Here is a 20,191-nt window from a genome sequence, read left to right on the forward strand (position 1 = left end):
CACATAATCTCCTATACTGCATGGATTCAAACTCCAATCTCATTCTAATGGGCCAGGGAGATAAAACTTGTTTTAAAGAAAAAATTGTACACAGAATAAACATGTAAGTTTCCTGGTGATTCTCACTAAGGCTTCAATGTATTTTCTTTTTGAAATAATCAAACAAGCTCTTGGCAAAAAGATTCGATATTGGTGTCAGAATAATGTAAGAACTTGAAACTATAATGCAAAAATTTTGTTTAAAGCAGACATATCACTACTTATTTTTCTCATTGTGAAAAGAAGCTGTTTCATTCAGCAGTAATTCTTCTCTCGTTCTCGCAGAGAATCTGTACAAAAGCAATATTTCAACTAAAATCAGATCTGAAGGATCTTTTATGAAAACGCATAATGCAGAAGACCCCAATTAAATTTCCAACAAAGCACTGCCATTTTGAGTAAACAAAGTCATCTCAGTAGGGTCACATGATGTGCAAAAACTGCAGCCCAGAAATTAATTACTAGTGTGACATATGTCAAAACAAATTTTTACAAGAATAGAAAGCAGGTGTAACCATGTGTTTTCTCTATCTGTTTGTATGCAAAACCAGTATTGTCGGGCATGTAAATATATTCATTTATTCGGCATCTCTCAGAAAAATAAAGGAGGTTCACTGCCCCCACCCCTCCCCCCCGGCCCCGGGTTTGCTGCACCCAGGGGAAAGCTGACTAAATCACACGTGTTTAGTGAGTCAGAAAATAAGTAAGAACCAAGAGACAGCGTGGGTGATATTTTTGAAAGACAGAAGTCATCATCACACAAACAAACTGACTTTACAACATTCAGTTTTCCTTCAAAAGAAGTTTTTTAAAAGATCTACATCAACTACACCACACTACATTAAGGTTGTTATCTTGCAGAAATCAAAGCTTTATAAAACATGTGACGGTGCTTGTATTTCATAAAGAAGATTGTAATCTATAGTAAAAACAAAACGTAATCAAAAACTACCTGGAAATAAAATTAGAGATTTCAAATCATTTCAAAGTTTTGCTAATTAATGACAACATCTATTTAAATTAAAAACATTTTTGTAAATGCAAACATGTTACTGACCAAGGAACTTCAAATAGAAAAAAGGATAGAGAGCACAGGTATGCATGCAGATTCTCCTGTTTTCTTTAATAGAAAATTATGTCCCAACCCCTTTCACAAGGGATATATAGACCAAATCATCACAACGTACACTTTAAATACAATTGTACCTGTCAACAATATCTCAATACAGCTGAAAAAAATCCTAGGAATTAAACTCTTAAAAAGAAAAAAAAAGGAAGAAAGAAAATTATGATTACGTCCCAAACCAAAGACTGGTCTTAAATCTTATGTAAATCACCCTTTGAACTTCAAAATATTGTCCTCTATGTGAGGCAAAAATTAGAAACATACTTCCTACAAGCAATATACTGAAATCACTTTGCTTTTTCAACCAAAAGAAGAAGAAAAATACTGAATCCCAGCATTTTCGAGTCAGAAGTCTCAGAAGGCAAAGCGGCTGCCTGGGGGCACGCTGCACGGCCAGCCACCTGCAGGGCCAGCGGTCCGGGGCTCACCGTACCTTGCGATGGCCATCGGGAAGACAACAGCACACCGCATGATACAGACTTTTGAGACACTTGTCTCTTAGCACGTTGCTTTCATTACCAATTTCTCATTAATTCTGTGTCTTCTGGTAATTAACTTGGTATCTTAACCTCAGTGGTTGTTTCTTACGATTTCAGCCAAAACGGACATTTAACCAACCTAGCACCAATGAAGCCAAAGCGTGGGTGCCATTCTGACCAGTGGGATTGCTCTTTTAGCGAACCTATTTGGCCCATTCGTCAGCTATACGAACCAGGATAAGACTAAACGGTGTTTCAAAGGTGATCAAAGTATCCCTTTTTAATTTTTTCAACCAGTTTCTCTGAGTGAATTTGCTGAACAAAGCACATCATTCTTTTGCACTTCAGTACTGGGAATTAAGTGAGTTACCTCTCTTAAAACTGTGCTTGTGTAGCCTCGATACAATCCTCGGATGCCCTGAAACAAACAAAAGGCCGAGAGCTCAGTAAGTTAGAACAGCACAGAGATCTGAATGATACTCTGAGTAAAGCAGAGTTGCTGAAGTCTGAGTTTTAAAGCTTGCACAATGACCACACTCTATAAGAGGTTAAAGGTTATAAACTGGCCTAAAATATATAAAGCTCGGGTCAAAAATGGGAACATGTCTAAAATAATCAAACTGACTACTTCAGTCACTTTCAAAATTTCTGCTCCTGAAAACAATACTTGAGACGATTTCAGTATGTATTTCCAAATTCAAATGCACACAAAACGCCAACCATCCTTTCCTATAAAAACAGAATTATATTTCATAGTTTCAAACAGAAGATATCAGAAATTCATTAATAATCCTCCAAGGTGATAAATATCTCTGGACAAGCCTTGGTTTATTCAACTGTCCACATGATTCACAATAGGGTCTCTTTACTGGATTGATCTCATGATCCTCTGATCAAATACTCAGTTATTTCCTCACCTAAGTGACAAAAAAACTATTAAGAGTAACTTTTCTAAAACCTAGACCCATTGAAATTTCCATGCGACTGAATACGGTTTTTAAAACACGGGAGGAGGGGGCTTCTGCAAAAAAATACAAAGAAAAGCAGCTTGATGGTCCCTAGTGACGTGGCCAGCAAGAATGACCTCTGATCCACAGTGGAACATTAACAAGTAAAAAAGAAATTAATTTTTTTTAACATTTATTTCTTTTTGAGAGAGAGAGCATGTGGTTGGGGGAGGGACAGAGAGAGACAGAGACAGGATCCGAAGCAGGTGAAAAGCCCAATGTGGGGCTCGAATTCATGAACCGTAAGATCATGACCTGAGCCAAAGGTGAACACTTAACTGACTGAGCCACCCAGGCGCCCCCGGAATTAATTTTAATATAAACATAATGATGCTGGTCACTATGCCCATTACTGTACTCCTCTTCCATGGGTCCCCAAATTCTATGGTAACATTCTAACATGGTATCTTTATGCACTTCACATTTTTATGATTTATTCCATGTCTGATTCTGAAACTACTACAGGACAATGACAATGTAGGACATGTACACAGTGGGGGCACTCAGTACGTGTTGTTTAGAAATTTGGAGAAAAAATATTAAAATTAAAATTTGAAAACAAATAAAAAAGCAAAGATAATCTTGGCATAAAAAGCTGCTATGATTGAGCATTAAATTTATCTTCATGGTCTCTTCTAAGGCCCCTGGGATGAGAACCACAGTGTTCATATTAGCTATTATACAATCTCTCTCGGGGCACCTGGGTGGCTCAGTCAGTTGGCATCCAACTTCAGCTCAGGTCACAATCTCGCGGTTCATGAGTTCGAGCCCCGTGTCAGGCTCTGTGCTGACAGCTCTGAGCCTGAAGACAGCTTCAGATTCTGTGTCTCCCTCTCTCTGCTCCTCCCCTGCTCACACTCTGTCTCTGTCTCCCTCAAAAAGAAACATTAAAACAAAATTTTTTTAATAAAATCTTTCTCAATAAAGAAAGAGTTTAAAAACATATCTCACCTCTTGATATAAGACGTTAGAGAAAATCTGAAATGTTCTTGAAGAGGAAGACACCTGTGCCCTCTGCTTAACCACTTCCGAAGGAACACGAATCAGACAGGCAACCTAAAATATATAATTTAATTAATTACATCTTAAAAAAGAAGTAACTGCTATGAAAATTGAAATTATTTTCATAATCAAAAAAAGACAGTCAAAAAGGAATAATATAAAGGGTCACTGCAACATGTCCAAAGGCATTTTTTCAACCTAAAAGCCTCAGACCCTTAACGGACATGCATTGTTTTGTCAGCCCAGAAACTTATCTCCCTTGTGCTTATAGATATCCTCACACCTCCTGCCATCTTGTTCCAGACCCATCTGTCTAGAAGTCCCTCAATGGCAAGAAACACACTGACTTATTCTGAACCCCCAGCACCTAGAACAGCATCACCTAGTGTTCACATGCCAGTCATTTCAAACAGGCTGAAAGAATGAACCAAAAGGGCTTTTGCTCTACTGTAAATAATGCATACATCAACAGAAGCAAGACTGATCAGCAGCTGGCTACACCTAGTCATCTGTCCCACTCCCCACCCCAGCCTCAACTAGCTCCCAACCCCAGCACCCTAGACCCTATCACCACACCACCATGCAACAACGGAGGAGAAACTCCAGGTACTCTTGGGTCCTGCTCCAGCATTCAAGTTGACACAGGTCCTAAACAGACCGTAATCACATCTGACAGGTCAACAACCAATACTCCAGAATTTTTAAGATATTGTTTTTCTTTGTACTTAACATCAGATTACCTATATTAAAGACTTGAAAAAACAAAATGGGATTACAAGTAATGTTTCTCCTTTTCTGCCTACCCACATGTCTAAATTCTCTATCATGAACAGGCATTATTACTTGGTAAGTTTCATTAACATAATATCAAAGAGCACAAATATGTTATGGACCAAAGATTTTAAATGAGGGAGAAAATAAAATGAAAGGGCCAATTTAAAATGTGCTTTTTTGGGGCACCTAGATGGCTCAGTCGGTTAGGCATCCGACTTCAGCTCAGGTCATGATCTCGTGGTCCATGAGTTCAAGCCCTGCGTCGGGCTCTGTGCTGACGGCTCACAGCCTGAAGCCTGCTTCGGATTCTGTGTCTCCCTCTCTCTGCCCTCCCCTGCTCACGCTCTGTCTCTCTCAAAAATAAACAAACATTAAAAACAAATTTTTTTAATGTGGTTTCCAATGCAACCCTACTTATTATTAACGTTGACAAATACCAATTTTTACAGATAAGGACACACACAAAAAACAGATTAAACACCTGCTAATCACTAAGGCCTAAAATTGGGTATAAATCGTGTTACTCTTCATAAGTGTGCAAACTTTTAAATCCATACTTATAAGCCAGGACAGAAAACAAGGTCCGCTGAAACTTACATGAACCTAAAAGGATAGCCCCCAGCCTCTAAAACTCATTAAAGAAATGAAAATAAATAAATAAGGAAAGAGAAAAGAAAGAAAAAGGTTCACTAACTCCTTGTATTTTTCAATTCAAGAGGTCAAGAGTGAAATATGACCTCAATATGTCAAGAAAATAGGAATGGTCTACTTTTGCGACTTGGCATAAATATTTATGGAACTTCATGCTTCATAACCCTTCATGTTCTTACATTATGTTTTTATTTCTTAAAAATACAGAAGCAAAACAAAAACTTTGAAAAGGTCCTTAGATGAAAAACAATCTCACTAACGGAAGAGGTACAAAGTGCCCAGCAAGGCTTCTTGACTTCCGTGGCGTGGCAATTTTGGCATGAGAGAGAGGCCACAAAGGAACGCCTCTATTTCCTCCAGTAACTCCAATGCCTTCGATTTGGTTTTCTATTAACTCTGATCTTTCTTAGATTTGAATCTGAGCTACAACAGAGTATTTCACTGCACAAGAACAAAAACACGTTACAGTATTGTGATTCCATGAAAGGGGATCAAGATAATGTCATCCGTGGTCTCTTGGTAAATCCGTTCTCTAGAGAATTCCTTCCTCATAAATCTGGGGTTCGGTATGAATCCATGACACAGAAATGGTGGCATTTTCATTATAACCAAGAGCGTCTTATATGTTGAGGGTCTACCAAAAAATAAAACATAAAGATAATATACGTCCCCATCTTTAAGCCACATTAAAATACAATACTGGCTTCATCAGAATTAAACATGCCAAAAATAAGATAAAGTTTAGATTAAAAATTGATAATAATAATAAAGCTGCTGCCAAGATTTTTCTTTAACGTTAAAAAAAACAACCTACCCTGATATGTTTTTTTAAATTTATTTTTGCAATGGAAACTGAAATGTCTCCCTTTAGTATTTATTAAACCCCAAGACACAAACACTACAAGTTCTAAGACTAAGTGTGTGAAAGGGAAAAAACTACTGTCAACTTCAACCTCCCACTTGGTAAAATGAGTGAAGGCAGAGAAGAGGAACCTCTGGTCCTTTCGCTGCCACGGCCACGCCCCACACCTCCACACCTCGCTGCCAGCCTGTTACGGCCTCACCTCTGTCCTGTCACTCTTGAAATGCTCTTTGAGGCCACTGGGCACCACCAAAAGTACCTTCCATTAACATTACATCATTTCCCCAATTGTTTTAACACAGCTCACGATCATTTACCTGATTTTCATTTTTCTAAAGGAAACTTCATCAATGACCCATAAATGTGCCTCTGATATTAGAAGCCAATTGTCAGCACGTTAAATACATACCAGCCTGAGACAGAAGCTACTGAAGGTCAGAGCACTACCTGGCTTAGGAAGTTAGGATGAAACCCACATCTTTTGATGACTGTCTCCAGAATTATTTCCCATCAAAGATATATCAACACGCATCTAATGAACTTAAAGTTTCAAAGTTTAGTTCGGCTGATTCTTCATGTTTAGACAGGTAAATCTTTGTCAGTTCCACAGAAACCTAAATAAACTGAATACAGCCAAAGTTTAATCATATTCAGAGCAAGGGCTGCTTTGGACTTTGCAGAGTAAACTCCAGTGTGGCAAATTAGTAAGAGGGAGAAAAACCTTATGACACTCTGAAAAATTTTGCAACGTGCAAGTTACTTACTTGTATTTTATTTCACATTCTTCGTGTAATTCTCAAAATTCTTTCTGGAACACACGTTTCCAAATCTAACATATCTTTCTGAACCATCGTTTAAAATCAAAAACCTGTTAACTGTAAGTTCATCTGTGTGTCAATTCTGCCATCTTCTGGTTACAAATGGAATCACAGCTATTGATAAAACCATCCTAGCAGCAATTTCTAACTCCTAATTTATCATCCTTGGGATTTAAATTTTATCCACTGATATGGGGACACAAGTTCGTCATACCTTTCTTACTTATTAGCTCCTTCCACCTACATAAACAGCCAAAAGTCATTAGAAGAAAATATTTAATTTTTGTAGATATTAGTCTTCTCCTACCTGACAAAATTACTGTTCTTGATAATCCAGACTCCAACAGAAACTTAATAGTCCTCCCAACAAAAATTATATCATTGTGTAGGCTTTGTTTCTAAAGGCTGTTCACAGAATGTTACATAAGACTTAAGTTGTAAATGGCTTTTTCACTTTTGTTCCTTTCTGTAACAGAAAGGAGCCATGATTTCCCAGAAGGTGACAAAGCCCTGTGGACAGATGCATACATACCAACTCATAGAAAATCTGAAAGTGGAGGAGACTGTAATGTCACGGTAACTGTATCAGTTTCTTATGGCTGCTCTAACAAAGTACCACATACTCAGTGGCTTAAAATAACACAAATTAATCTCTCAGAATCCTGGAGGTCAGAATTCCAAACTAAGTCTTACTGAGTTAAAATCAAATTGTCAGCCAGTTGGTATTCCTTCTGGAGTTTCTAAAGGAGCATCTATTTCCTTGTTTTTATAGCCCACTGCATTCTGTGGTTTGTGGTCCCTTCTTCTCTCTTCAAGACGGAGCACAGCATCATAAAACTTCTGACACTCCTGCGTTCCACTTATGAGGACCTTGGGCTCACCTAGATAATCCCAGAAAATCTTGTCCTCGAGATCCTTAACTTTACCTTATCTGCAAAGCCCCTTTTGCCATGTTAGGTAACATAGTCACAGGTTTTAGGGACTAAGAAATCTTTAAAGGGCCATTATTCTGCCTACCATTGTAACCAACAGCATATTTTAGAACTCCAACCTTTTCTTATTTTAAGAAACCCACAGCAATCAGAGTTCATAATATTACCCAAGTAATACACCTCTCATCTCCACTTTTGCACCACTTCTGCCATTTTTAAAATATTACATCAAAAGTAAAAACTACACAGAGAAATGTTCGTCTTAACTATTCATTCTCCAATGGTGTTTTAACTGTCCACAGCAGCTGTGGAACCTTGAACAAGTCACTGAAACTCTGTCAATTTCAATGTCTTCTTCTGAAATGATTTTCTCCAAAAAATATGTAATTCTGAAAATGTGCTACATAAAGCACTTTGTGTGACATGCACTGGAAAATTGGACTTTACAGATCAGATGCTAGGCTGAGCACTTTTTAAGCGATGTACTACTTAATTCTTTTTAAAAAATTTTTTAAATGTTTTTATTTATTTTTGAGAGAGAGACAGAGCATGAGCAGGAGAGGGGCAGAGAGAGAGGGAGACACAGAATCCAAAGCAGGCTCCAGGCTCTGAGCTGTCAGCACAGAGCCCGACGCGGGGCTCAAACTCACGAACTGTGAGATCATGACCTGAGCTGAAGTTGGACGTTTAACCGACTAAGCCACCCAGGTGCCCCTACTTAATTCTTATAAGAACTGTGAGTTGGGTAGCATTAACCCTGTTTTTCAAGATGAGGAAAATAAGCAGCTCAGTGAAGTTAGGTATATGGCCTACGGACACACATAGCAAACAGGGTGCGTAACAAGTCAGAGTTCCAAGCCTGATCTATGTTACTGGACAGGTATGACCCTTATACTGTCTCCTTACAGAGGCAGTCAATATATTCTCCAGCTACTTAATAAATTCATCCAATTTATTATTCATACACTCCTCAAGGACAGGGATAAAAATGTGTTACTCTATGTTTTTTTAGCATCAATCACAGTGTTAGAGAATAGGCATTCAAATATTGAAAAGTATACAATTACAAATTAGAGCAATTCTATGACAGTGGGATTTAATTCATTATGCTAGTAAGAACCCTAATCTTAACCAAAGAGCATGTGAGAAAGTAAAGGTTTATCACTGACAAAGTGCAGACTTACAGAGAAGTGGCTAATCAGTAGTTTGGTCCTTGGGGAGACAAGTGTTTGGCTTTTCCATTTAAAATGTAGTGGCGCTAACTGACCAAATATTCCTGTGGCTTGAAACGATTTCAACTTCATCATCTTACATGAAAATCTTGTTCACTGTTTCTATAAAATTGAACTTAACTGTGTTCCAAAACCTGACAGTGCTCTTAAATAAAAAGCCAACACAGAGCTTCCCTTCCCTCTTGTCCAGTAAGTAAACAAGATAGTCAATGAAACGCACTGTCCTAGATCAAGAATCAATACGGTCTGAATCAATGCTGCATACTACACTAGGGAGAGACAAGCAAATCCATAAAACAGAAAATAATCTGAAATGTGTTAAAGGAGGAAATCATCAAGAAATTGGAGGGGTGGTGGGGCAAACTGGTCCTTTACAAAAAGCCTCCCTGAAAAACCTCTCTGCACATCCATGCTTGTACTCAAAGTGGGGTCATCAGCAGACATCGGTCGCACCAAGCCCAGAGGGTCTCCCTGGCCCTTCTGCACATTCGCTCAGGCTCAGATGGCTGGGACAACTGCGAAACAGGACGTGCTTGCTGACTTAGCTCAGAAGACTCCACTGCACAGTTTAAGCTTATGCACCCCCCCACCCCCACCCCCACCCCATACTAACAAAGGTATCCATGAAGCGATATGCATTGGAGGAATGCTGTTGCAAGTGCTTTTGAAAGAACGACCATCTTGGGGTGCCTGGGTGACTCAGTCAGTTAAGGGTCCAATTCATGGTTTTGACTCAGGTTACGATTTCACAGTTTTGTCAGTTCAAGTCCTGCATCTGGCTCTGTGCTAGCAGCACAGAGCCTGCTTGGGATTCTCTCTCTCCCCCTGTCTCTCTATCCCTCCCCAACTCATGCTGTCTCTCTCTCAAAATGAATAAACTTTTTTTAAAAATGAAAGAATTACCATCCTTATGCCAATTCTCTTATCACTCAAATTCACCTTCTCCCTGTGAACCCCATGCCTCTGCCTTAGTTGAGGCTCTGCTCATCTCTCTCTCTCTGGGGGGTTCTGGAGTAGTCTCCTGTGTTCCGTTCAAACACCACATCCACCCCCACACAGCTATGAGGGCAGGTTCCTAAAATCCCCACCAATGGTGCCCTCCTACACAGCCATTCAAAAGATAACAGCCAAAGTCCTTCCCCCAGCAGGCAAAGCCCTCCAGCACCCCCTGCCCTGCTTCATTTCATGATGGCCCAGTCATGCCTATGCTCCATCTAGAACTTGAAAATGTCTAATAAGGACTTTCCACAAACTCAATACCCATGCTGGCACCCTCCCACCTAACAATCATACCCTAAAATGTGGCTCAAGGGTTAGCTGTTCTATCAGGCCTTTCCTGAATCAACACCATCGAGACAAAACCATTCCTTTTCTTATCAGGCTCTCAGTGTATCTTGTACTCACGTTACTTAAAATACCTGTAACCCTTTAGTGTACTTACACCTTAAACGTCCATCTCCACCTCAGATGGCAAGCCTTTCCAAGGCAGTGTATTATCTTGTCGTTTTATCCCCAATGCCTAGAACCTAGTAAGGACTTTCCATCTAAATCTGCACCTGCAGGGTAAATGGAGGAGCTGAAGGAAAGCAGCCTACGTACCAGGAATCAAAGATGTCCAAGTGAGGAATGGACACGAAAAGGACAGGGTTTAAAGGATGACGGTGGAAAGCAAGTTATTTCTACATTCTTGAGATAATTTTTTGTGTAATTCTTATACTTTAGGATTCTTGGGAAGCTATTAAAAAGTCTGGGTTCCTTGGGGTGCCTGGGTGGCTCAGTGGGTTGAGCACCTGACTCTTTGCTCTTGGCTCAGGTCATGATCCCAGAGTCACGGGATGGAGCCCCTGGATCAGGGCTCTACTCACTGTGGAGCCTGCTTGGGATTCTCTCTCCTTCTGCCCCTCCCCCTGCTTGTGCATGCCTCTCTCTCTCTCTTAAATGAAAAAAAGAAAAAAGAAAAAAAGTCTGTTCCTAATGTGCTTAAGGCCCTAAAGTGAAAAAAGGTTCCCAGGGATACCTGACTGGCTCAGTTGGTAGAACATGTGACTCCTGATCGTGGGGTCCTGACTATGAACCCCACGCTGGGCATAGAGATTACTTAAAAATGTAAAATTTTTAGGGGCACCTGGGTGGCTCAGTTGGTTCAGCATCTGACTCTTGATTTAGGCTCTGATCACGACCTCACAGTTTGTGGGCTCAAGCCCCACATCAGGCTCCATACGCACAGCCTGCTTGGGATTCTCTCTCTCTCTCTCTGCCCCTCCTCCACTCATACGTGAGCGCAGGCACTCACCCTCACTCTCTCTCAAAAACATTCAAAATAAGAAAAAAAAAAACGGTTCCCAGAAACACTACCTAATAAACAGAATAGGGTAAAAGGATGCCTTAGCACATCCCCATGATGCGGGTGCTTAAAAGCATCAAAAACAGAAGCCCTTGTTTGAGAGTAGCGAAGCATGTGACAGTCCAGTTTCAGCTTCTAATTGTCCAACAAATCTCCAAGCAACACCCGTACATGCATGCCGCCTCCACCTTTATAGACACAACCAGTTCCGTCCGCAGCCTCGCGGAGCTGCTGCCTGAGTTAATAACCACACTTCGGGCACAGTCATCTTCCTTCCTGCTCACCCTGTCTCCATGGCTCGGTCACACAACCACACACAGGTCTGGCAAAATAATACTACAACTGCAAACCAAAGTGACTCTCCAAGAATTTATGGGTATTTCAAAATCTATTAGGATTATTTCAAAAGATAAAACACGTTTCTAAAGTTGTCAACCTCCTTCTATTATCTTATCATCTTGTTCAGTGGTCTTCTGTAAAAGAAAAAGAAAAAAGGCCAGTAAAGACCACGAAAAACACTAAATAGATTTTTTTCAAGTAATCCCTACCTGCGAAGTGGTTCGAACTCACAACCCCAAGATCAAGAGTCGCAAGCTCTACCAAGTGAGCCTGCCAGGCGCCCCTAAACAGACATTTTAAAAGCTACTCACAACACCATCAAAAATGGCTTAAATCTCCCCCAGGGAAAACACAATGGTGACCAACACGCGCGCTGTGCTTTGCTCCTGACAGACGCTAGACTGCTTCAAGGCCTGTGAATCCTCCAAGGAGCCAATTCAGTGGGGAAGCCGAAGAAAGAGGATGTGCTAACAACTCACCTAATCCATATGCTGCTAACCCATAAGCCCCGAATGGACGACAGCACAACAAAGGTGTGGTAGATGAGCTACACAACAGCATAAACTGTCTTCGTTTTCAAGGGTCTGGGATGGCACAGGCCTTGAAGAAAATGTCAGATGTAGCTGCAAACCTCACTCTATCTTCCAAATCTGAATCAACATGTCCAAGTAAGCTGCCACCCTCAGAACCAGTCAGTTGTCACTAAACGAGATCCCTCAGTGGGTCTGCAAATTTGCAATTCTGAGGCAGACGAAAGGGATGGCACTTCTGGTCAGCATGTGGCACTCCTCGTGTTCAGCACCCACTGACATATTCGTAAGGATGGGACTGCTGAACCAATACAGTATAAAAATTGAGTAGTGGGATAGACATTTACATTTTTGTAATATTTATTTTTCAGAAAGTGCAAGCAGGGGAACGACAGAGAGAAGGGGACAGAGGATCTCAAGTGAGCTCTGTGCCGACAGACTGACAGCAGCGAGTCTGACGCAGGGCTCAAACTCACCAACCTCAAGATCATGCCCTGAGCTGAAGTCAGAGACTCAACTGACTGAGCCGCCAAGGTGCCCCTTAAATTTTTGATAACTCTAAATCAGTGGTGTTTAAATATCACTGAGCACCAGAACCACCCAGGAATTGTGTTTAAAAAGCAGGGCTCCTGGTGCCATGTCCAAAAATCTTCATCTGTAACCAGCTGCCCGGGCAACGGTGTCTAGGTGCTCTTTGGACTACGCCTGGAGAATTACTGTTAGAGGTTCTCAGAAAAGCAACTACAAAATATGATAAAATTTATTTCCTAGCTTTCTCAATTCCAAATTAGAATGGGACCAAAAGGATAATCAACCAGCACCTACGTGTATAAGGACATCCACACGTCACCCATGCATACATTAAATTCAGAGTGGCTGCCTTAGGCTACAAAGAAATTTCAAGGATCTTTCGTTTCTGAAAACAACATGAATCTAAGCCAAAAGTAGAATAAGACCCAGGAAAAGTTAAATCTTAAACACTAAAAACAAACCACTATTACTGTAACGTTACAGCATCTGTTGTATTAAAGTAAACCTGCCCAACCCTTCTGATCTAATTACAGATTCTACTTCTCACAGGACTTCTTCTGTGTCTGATGAAAGCTGAGCTGTAAAATAATTGAGGTAGGGATTTAGAGATTTGGTACAGCCACCTTCCTAATAAAAGTGGCACAAACAAGACTCTAACTGTTGTTACATATTAAATCTTATTTGATCGATTTTACTGTATTCCAAATTACAAACATAAGGTAGAAGTGGTAATTATGGTTCTATTGATTCGTCATTAAGTTTTAATCAAGGCGCAGCTGCAGGGAAAGGTTATTATGGCAGCATGCTTCTGTCTCTTTCATACACTTAGAGTTGCTACGATAAAGTAATTCTGGACACACTGGATACCAACAAAATACGTTATTGTTTCTAAGGAATCTGTCTGCAACCTAATAATCTTCTATCAAAATAAACGTTACAGAAAATCACCAAACTATTTCTTATTTTCTCTAGATCTCTATTCCTTTCTGACCAATGACAGCTATAAATGTTTTTGTTTTCCATTTCTTTTTACCTTACCAATGAAAATTTGCTTCTCCTACATTCACCCCTTTCTTTCTGTCACTTTTGGAAACCACAGCTGTATGAATCTGAAACCAAAAGTTTATGCTCTATGAAACTGATATAAGTTACTAAAATAAAAAGGCGGTATATACATTTCTCAGGCATTTATTGAGAAAATGGATACTGAATGGCTTTGGAAAGCTGGTTTAATAAAGTGCCAAGATAGCAATCTCTATCAAAATAACACCAGCATTCTTCACGGAGCTGGAACAAACAATCCTCAAATTTCTATGGAACCAGAAAAGACCCCGAATAGCCAAAGCAATCCTGAAAAAGAAAACCAAAGCTGTAGGCATCACAATCCCGGACTTCAAGATGTATTACAAAGCTGTAATCATCAAGACAGAATGGTAGTGGCACAAAAACAGACACTCAGATCAATGGAACAGAATAGAAAACCCAGAAATGGACCCACAAACACATGGCCAACTAATCTTTGACAAAGCAGGAAAGAATATTCAATGGACTAAAGACAGTCTCCTCAGCAAATGGTGCTGGGAAAACTGGACAGCGACATGCAGAAAAATGAACCTAGACCACTTTCTTTCACCATACACAAAAGAAACTCAAAATAGATGGAAGACCTACACGTAAGACAGGAAGGCATCAAAATCCTAAAGAAAAAAGCAGGCAAAAAACCTCTTTGACCTCAGTCACAGCAACTTCTTATTCAACAAGTCTCCAGAGGCAAGGGAAACAAAAGCAAAAATGAACTATAGGCACCTCATCACAATCAAAAAGGAAACAATCAGCAAAACTAAAAGGCAACCGACAGAATGGGACAAGATATTTGCAAAAGACATATCAGATAATGGGTTAGTATCCAAAATCTATAAAGAACTTATCAAACTCAACACCCAAAACAAAATAATCCAGTGAAGAAATGGGCAAAAGACATGAATAGACACTTCTCCAAAGAAGACATCCAGAGGGCCAACAGACACATGAAAAGATGCTCAACATCACTCATCATCAGGGAAATACAAATCAAAACCACAATGGGATACCACCTCACACCTGTCAGAATGGCAAACATTAACAACTCAGGCAACAACAGATGGTGAGGATGTGGAGAAAGAGGACGGCCCTCTTTTGCATTGCTGGTGGGAATGCAAAGTGGTGCAGCCACTCTGGAGAACAGTATGGAGGTTCCTCAACAAATTAAAGATAGAACTACCCTACAATTGTACTACTAAGTACTTATCAAAGGGATACAGATGTGCTGTTTCAAAGGGGCAGATGCACCCCAATGTTTATAGCAGTGGTATCGATAAAAGCCAAAGTGTGGAAAGAGCCCAAATGTCCACGACAGATGAATGGATAAAGATGGATACAATGGAATACTACCCAGCAATCAAAAAGAATGAAATCTTACCATGTGCAACTATGTGGACAGAACTAGAGGGTATTATGCTAAGTGAAATTAGTCAGAGAAAGACGAGTATCATGTGACTTCACTCATATGAGGAATTTAAGATACAAAACAGATGAACATAAGGGAAGGGAAGCAAAAATAATATAAAAACAGGGAGAGAGACAACACATAAGAGACTATTAAATATGGAGAACGGAGGGTTACTGGAGGGTTGTGGGAGGGGTGATGTGCTAAATGGGTAAGAGGCATTAAGGAACCTACCCCTGAAATCAGTGTTGCACTATATGCTAACTTGGATGTAAATTTAGAAATTAATTAAAAATACAATAAAAAAGTCCTAGCTAAAAAAAATTTAAAAAAAAATACATGAACAAGATTTCCATAACTGTAACAAATTTAACATTATTGCTTTGTCTCCTTGAAGTTGGTCCATTTTCCTACATATTAATTTTTATGCTTAAAAATCTTGTGATGTTCACTCTTTCATCAATGTTTGCAATAAAAATATGTATGCAAACTTTAAAAAAAAAAAAAAAAAGAAAGAAAAGAAAGAAAGTGCCGAGATATCTGGAGTGTCAAAACCAGCATTTCCACAAACCCTAAAAATCTCTTCAACATATGAAACTGTAACCAAATTTAAAATCAATCAAAGGTCAACATCAAGCTATGTTTCACCTGTGAGGTCAATCTCTATACCCACTACTGATCAATTCTCCTTCCAAAGTTCTCCAAGCATCACAAGAAATATAAAAAGACACCTGACACTTATGGGACCATGGAAATCCTAAGAGACACAATAAAGGTATGACTGTCCCAGAATTGTTTATCTCCTGTGTTATGGACACTTGTTTCCTACTAACATCCACCTACACCACCTCCCACGTGCAAGAGTTCACATGGAATACAACAACAAAGGTTCCAATATTTTTTAAATGTCAGTTACAGAGTGTATTAAAATATGAAGTATTTTTTAGATATGAAAAGATATGCCATTAACATGATTAATCTAGCAACTATCATTTGCCCTAATTACGTATTACGTTACATATGGCTGCTAAGTTGAAGAGACAGAAAATTCTTAAATTGAAGAAAACCTGTCCTTCAACATGGCAAATTAGTTTTCAGGCAAGAGATCCCTGTGTGGCCAAGTTCTTTTTGCTGCTTGTTCTCAACAACATACTATAAAATATAAAATATAAACCAAATACTGAGTTTATGAGAATATTTAAGGTTAGAGCAATACACAATTCTAAAATAATGTGAAGCAAGGGCTGTCATAAGAACAAACTCTCACAACCTGAGACAATAAAACTCTCACACACAACTTGTTATTCTTTAGTATATATACTCAAAAATTACTGCATGTAAAGAGGTTCTAAAGCCAGAACATAATCACAAAAAACAATCTGAACCTTGGGTAACAGCTTAAATTTTTTTTCTTTTTAAATGAAGTATAAATTGGTTTTAAATTGCAGTTTAAACTAATTTTCCAGTACAATTCAAGCACCGGAATTCTTACTTTGGGTAAGAGCAGAGGGAACAAAAATGCCCAGAAATTCTATGCAAAATGTCCTCATGTTCATTTCCTGGAGAGACGTTCACAGGTTTCATTAGAGCCCTAAAGGGGTCTGCAGCTCATAAAGGAGTTACTACTTTGTGTTGCTTCCTACTGCTAGTCTCATCACTTTTCTAACTTCGGTAAATCATGAAGGCAATTTTTCTTTTAAAAAATTCCAGAGTTAACTTGGGACTTGGGTCCTGCAAAATCATTTTTAAAACAATATCAAAGCAAGTTTTATAAAATCAACTTTAGTGAATTTAGTGTTTCTTAGGCTAATTTCAACATTTTCTTCAAGGAACCATACAACAGATTTCTCACATCAAGAAATTCATTGATGTGAGATCTTGCCATTTGCAACAACCTGGATGGACCTAAAGACTGTAATGCTAAGTGAATTAAGCCAGTCAGAGAAAGACAAATACCATATGATTTTATTCACATGTAGAATTTAAGAAACAACAGACATGAACAAAGTTAAAAAAAAAAAAAAAAAATAAGCAAACAAACAAAAACCACAGAGAGACAAACCAAAAAACAGACTCCTAACTACAGAGTACAAATGGACGGTTACCAGAGGGCAGCTGGGTGGGGGTGGGGGTGGGGGCGGGATACGTGACATGGATGATGAGCACAGAGTAATATATACAATTGTTGAATCACTATACTGTACACCTGAAACTAATATGACACGTATGTTAACTATACTAAAATAAAATTTTTTTAAAGAAATTCATTTTATAGAAATGGAAAAGTATAGTTTCATATATCCCAGATATACAAAATAAATTTTTAAGATGCAAAAATACCAAAGACCAAAGATCATCTTTGTCCCTAAATGATGTAATTAATTTGACTACATTCCCTTAAAAATAACTTTCTTTTAAATTGTCCTAATACTTCCCAACTCGTTCTATGAGACCAGTTTTATCTTGATACCAAAACCAGAAAGGCACAAAAAAAGTTAACTACAGACTTGTATCTCCTATGAACAGAGTCCTCAACAAAATACTAGTAAACAAACCTAGCACTAAATAAAAAGTATTATATACCATGATCAAATGAGGTTTATCCCAGTAATGCAAGAGTGATCTGAAAATGTCTGAAAACCAGTTAATGTAATACACCATATCAGCAAAATAAAAAACAAAAACCTTACGATTATCTCAATGGATGAACAGAATCATGGACAAAATTTAGCCCTTCAAAAATTAAAAAAACTTCATCCAACAAACTAGGAATAGAAGGCAACTTCTTCAACTTGATCAAGAACATTTATGAAAACCTCACAGTTAACATCATAGTTAATAGTGGCACACTAACTTTCTTCCTGAGTTCAGAAAAAAGGTAAGGATGTCCACTCTTGTCACTCCTATTTCTACACTGTACTAAAGCTTCAGCCAGGTCAATTAAGGCAAGAAAATGAAATAGAAAAGAAAGACATAGAACAACCCCTATTTGCACATACAAATAGAGTGTACAGATTTTATGTACAGAAAATCCTAAGGGATCCACTAAACCACTTTAGAACTGATTGAGTTGCATAAAGTTGCACAATACAAGATCAATATATGAAAATGAATGTATTTCTATAATTAGCAATGAACTAACTGAAAATGAAATTTTTAAAAATTTCCATTTAGAATAACATCAAAAAGAATAAATTACTTAAGAAAAAACGGGGCGCCTGGGTGGCTCAGTCAGTTAAGCATCCAACTCCGGCTCAGGTCACAATCTTGTGGTTCACGAGTTCGAGACCCTTGTCAGGCTCTGTGCTGATAGCTCAGAGCCTGGAGCCTGCTTCAGATTTTGTGTCTCCCTCTCTCTCTGCTCCTCCCCCACTTGTTCTCTCTCTCTCTTTCTCTCTCTCTCTCTCTCTCTCTCCCCCTCCCTCCCTCCAAAATAAATAAAGCAAAAAAAATTTTTTTTAAAAAGAATAAATTACCGAGACAGGCGCAAAACTTATACTCTGAAACTGTACGACACTGTTGAAAGAAAATAAGACCTAAATAAATGGAAAGACATCACATATTTATAGATCACAAAGTTTAATATTTTTAAGATAGCAACAGTCTCCAAATTGATTTGCAGAGTCAGTGCAATCCCTATCAAAATCTAAGTTGCCTTTTTTCCAGAAGTTGAGCAGCTGATTCTAAACTTCATGTGAAAATGCAAGAGACGCAGAATAGGCAAAACAATCTTGACAGAGAAGAACTAAGTTGGAGGACTTGTAGTTACTGATTTCAAAACTTACCACAAAGCTACACTTAATCAAGTCTGTGTGATACCAGCACAAGGACAGATACAGAGATCAACAGAACAGAACTGAGAATCTACAAACAAACCCTCACATTTACAATCTATTATGTTTTGAGAAGGGTGCCAAAGCCCTTTAATGGGTGGAGAATAGTCTTTTAACAAATGGGGCTGGGTCAACTGGATATCCACATGCAAAATTCTGAAGTTTGACTACCTCACAGCAGATACAAAATTACTCAAAATGGATCAAAGACCTAAAAGTAAGAGTTAAAACTAAAATTCTGGAAAGAAAGCACAGGTATAAATCTTCATGATCTCAAATCAGGCAATGGTTTCAAAGATGTAACACCAAACCATAAGCATTAAGTAAAATAAAACAGGTAAAATAAAAAATTTTTAATTTATGCTTCAAAGTGAAGAAAATGGCAAGTTACTAAGAAAATGGAAAGACAAAGCACAATATGGTAAAAAAATTTTACAAATCATAGGCCTCATAATGGACTTGTATCTAGAATATATAAAGAATTTCCACAACTCAGTAACAAGACAACCCAATTAAAGAACAAAGGATCGGGGCGCCTGGGTGGCGCAGTCGGTTGAGCGTCCGACTTCAGCCAGGTCACGATCTCGCGGTCCGGGAGTTCGAGCCCCGCGTCGGGCTCTGGGCTGATGGCTCGGAGCCTGGAGCCTGTTTCTGATTCTGTGTCTCCCTCTCTCTCTGCCCCTCCCCCGTTCATGCTCTGTCTCTCTCTGTCCCAAAAAAATAAATAAACGTTAAAAAAAAAAAAAATTTAAAAAAAAAAAAAAAAGAACAAAGGATCTGAATAGATATGTCTCCAAAGAAGATAAGCAAATATCTCCTAAGTACATGAAAAGAGGCTCAAAATCATTAGTTATCAGAGAAATATAAATCAAAATCACAGTAAGATGCCACCAAACATCTATTTGTGGACTATAATTTATAAGACAGATACCAAGTCATGGTAAGAATGTGCAGAAACTAGAACCCTTATGCACTGCTACTGGGAATGTAAAATTGCACAGCCACTTTGACCAATAATTCCACTCCTACGTGTACATCCAAGAGAAATGAACACATACATCAACAAAAAGACTTGCACAAAAATGTTCATGAAAGGAACATTAGCATAACAGCCCCAAAGTGCAAACAACCTAAGTGTCCATAAAATAACGCAAATATTCAAGCCACACGGAATATTAATTGGCAATTAAAGGAATGAAGCCCTGAC

General features: G+C 38.8%; 1 protein-coding gene across 8 annotated transcripts in view; it reads right to left on the minus strand.

Moving 5' to 3' along the window:
* Window positions 1–20,191, minus strand: part of SLC25A26 (solute carrier family 25 member 26) — a 140,434-nt gene that overhangs the window by 97,950 nt on the left and 22,293 nt on the right. For all 8 annotated transcript variants that reach the window (XR_015248301.1, XM_086697638.1, XM_086697632.1 and 5 more), the window contains 2 exons: window positions 3,603–3,707; window positions 2,015–2,062 (listed from right to left, as the gene is read on the minus strand). Coding sequence is in view for 7 of the 8 variants with exons in the window: in XM_086697638.1 (XP_086553764.1) it covers window positions 2,015–2,062; window positions 3,603–3,707 (153 nt within the window). In the remaining variant the exon portion in view is untranslated. The remainder of the gene's footprint in view (window positions 1–2,014; window positions 2,063–3,602; window positions 3,708–20,191) is intronic.

Source organism: Puma concolor, chromosome A2, assembly GCF_028749965.1.
Source record: "Puma concolor isolate L17-30 chromosome A2, mPumCon1.1.hap2, whole genome shotgun sequence".
NCBI lineage: Eukaryota > Metazoa > Chordata > Mammalia > Carnivora > Felidae > Puma > Puma concolor.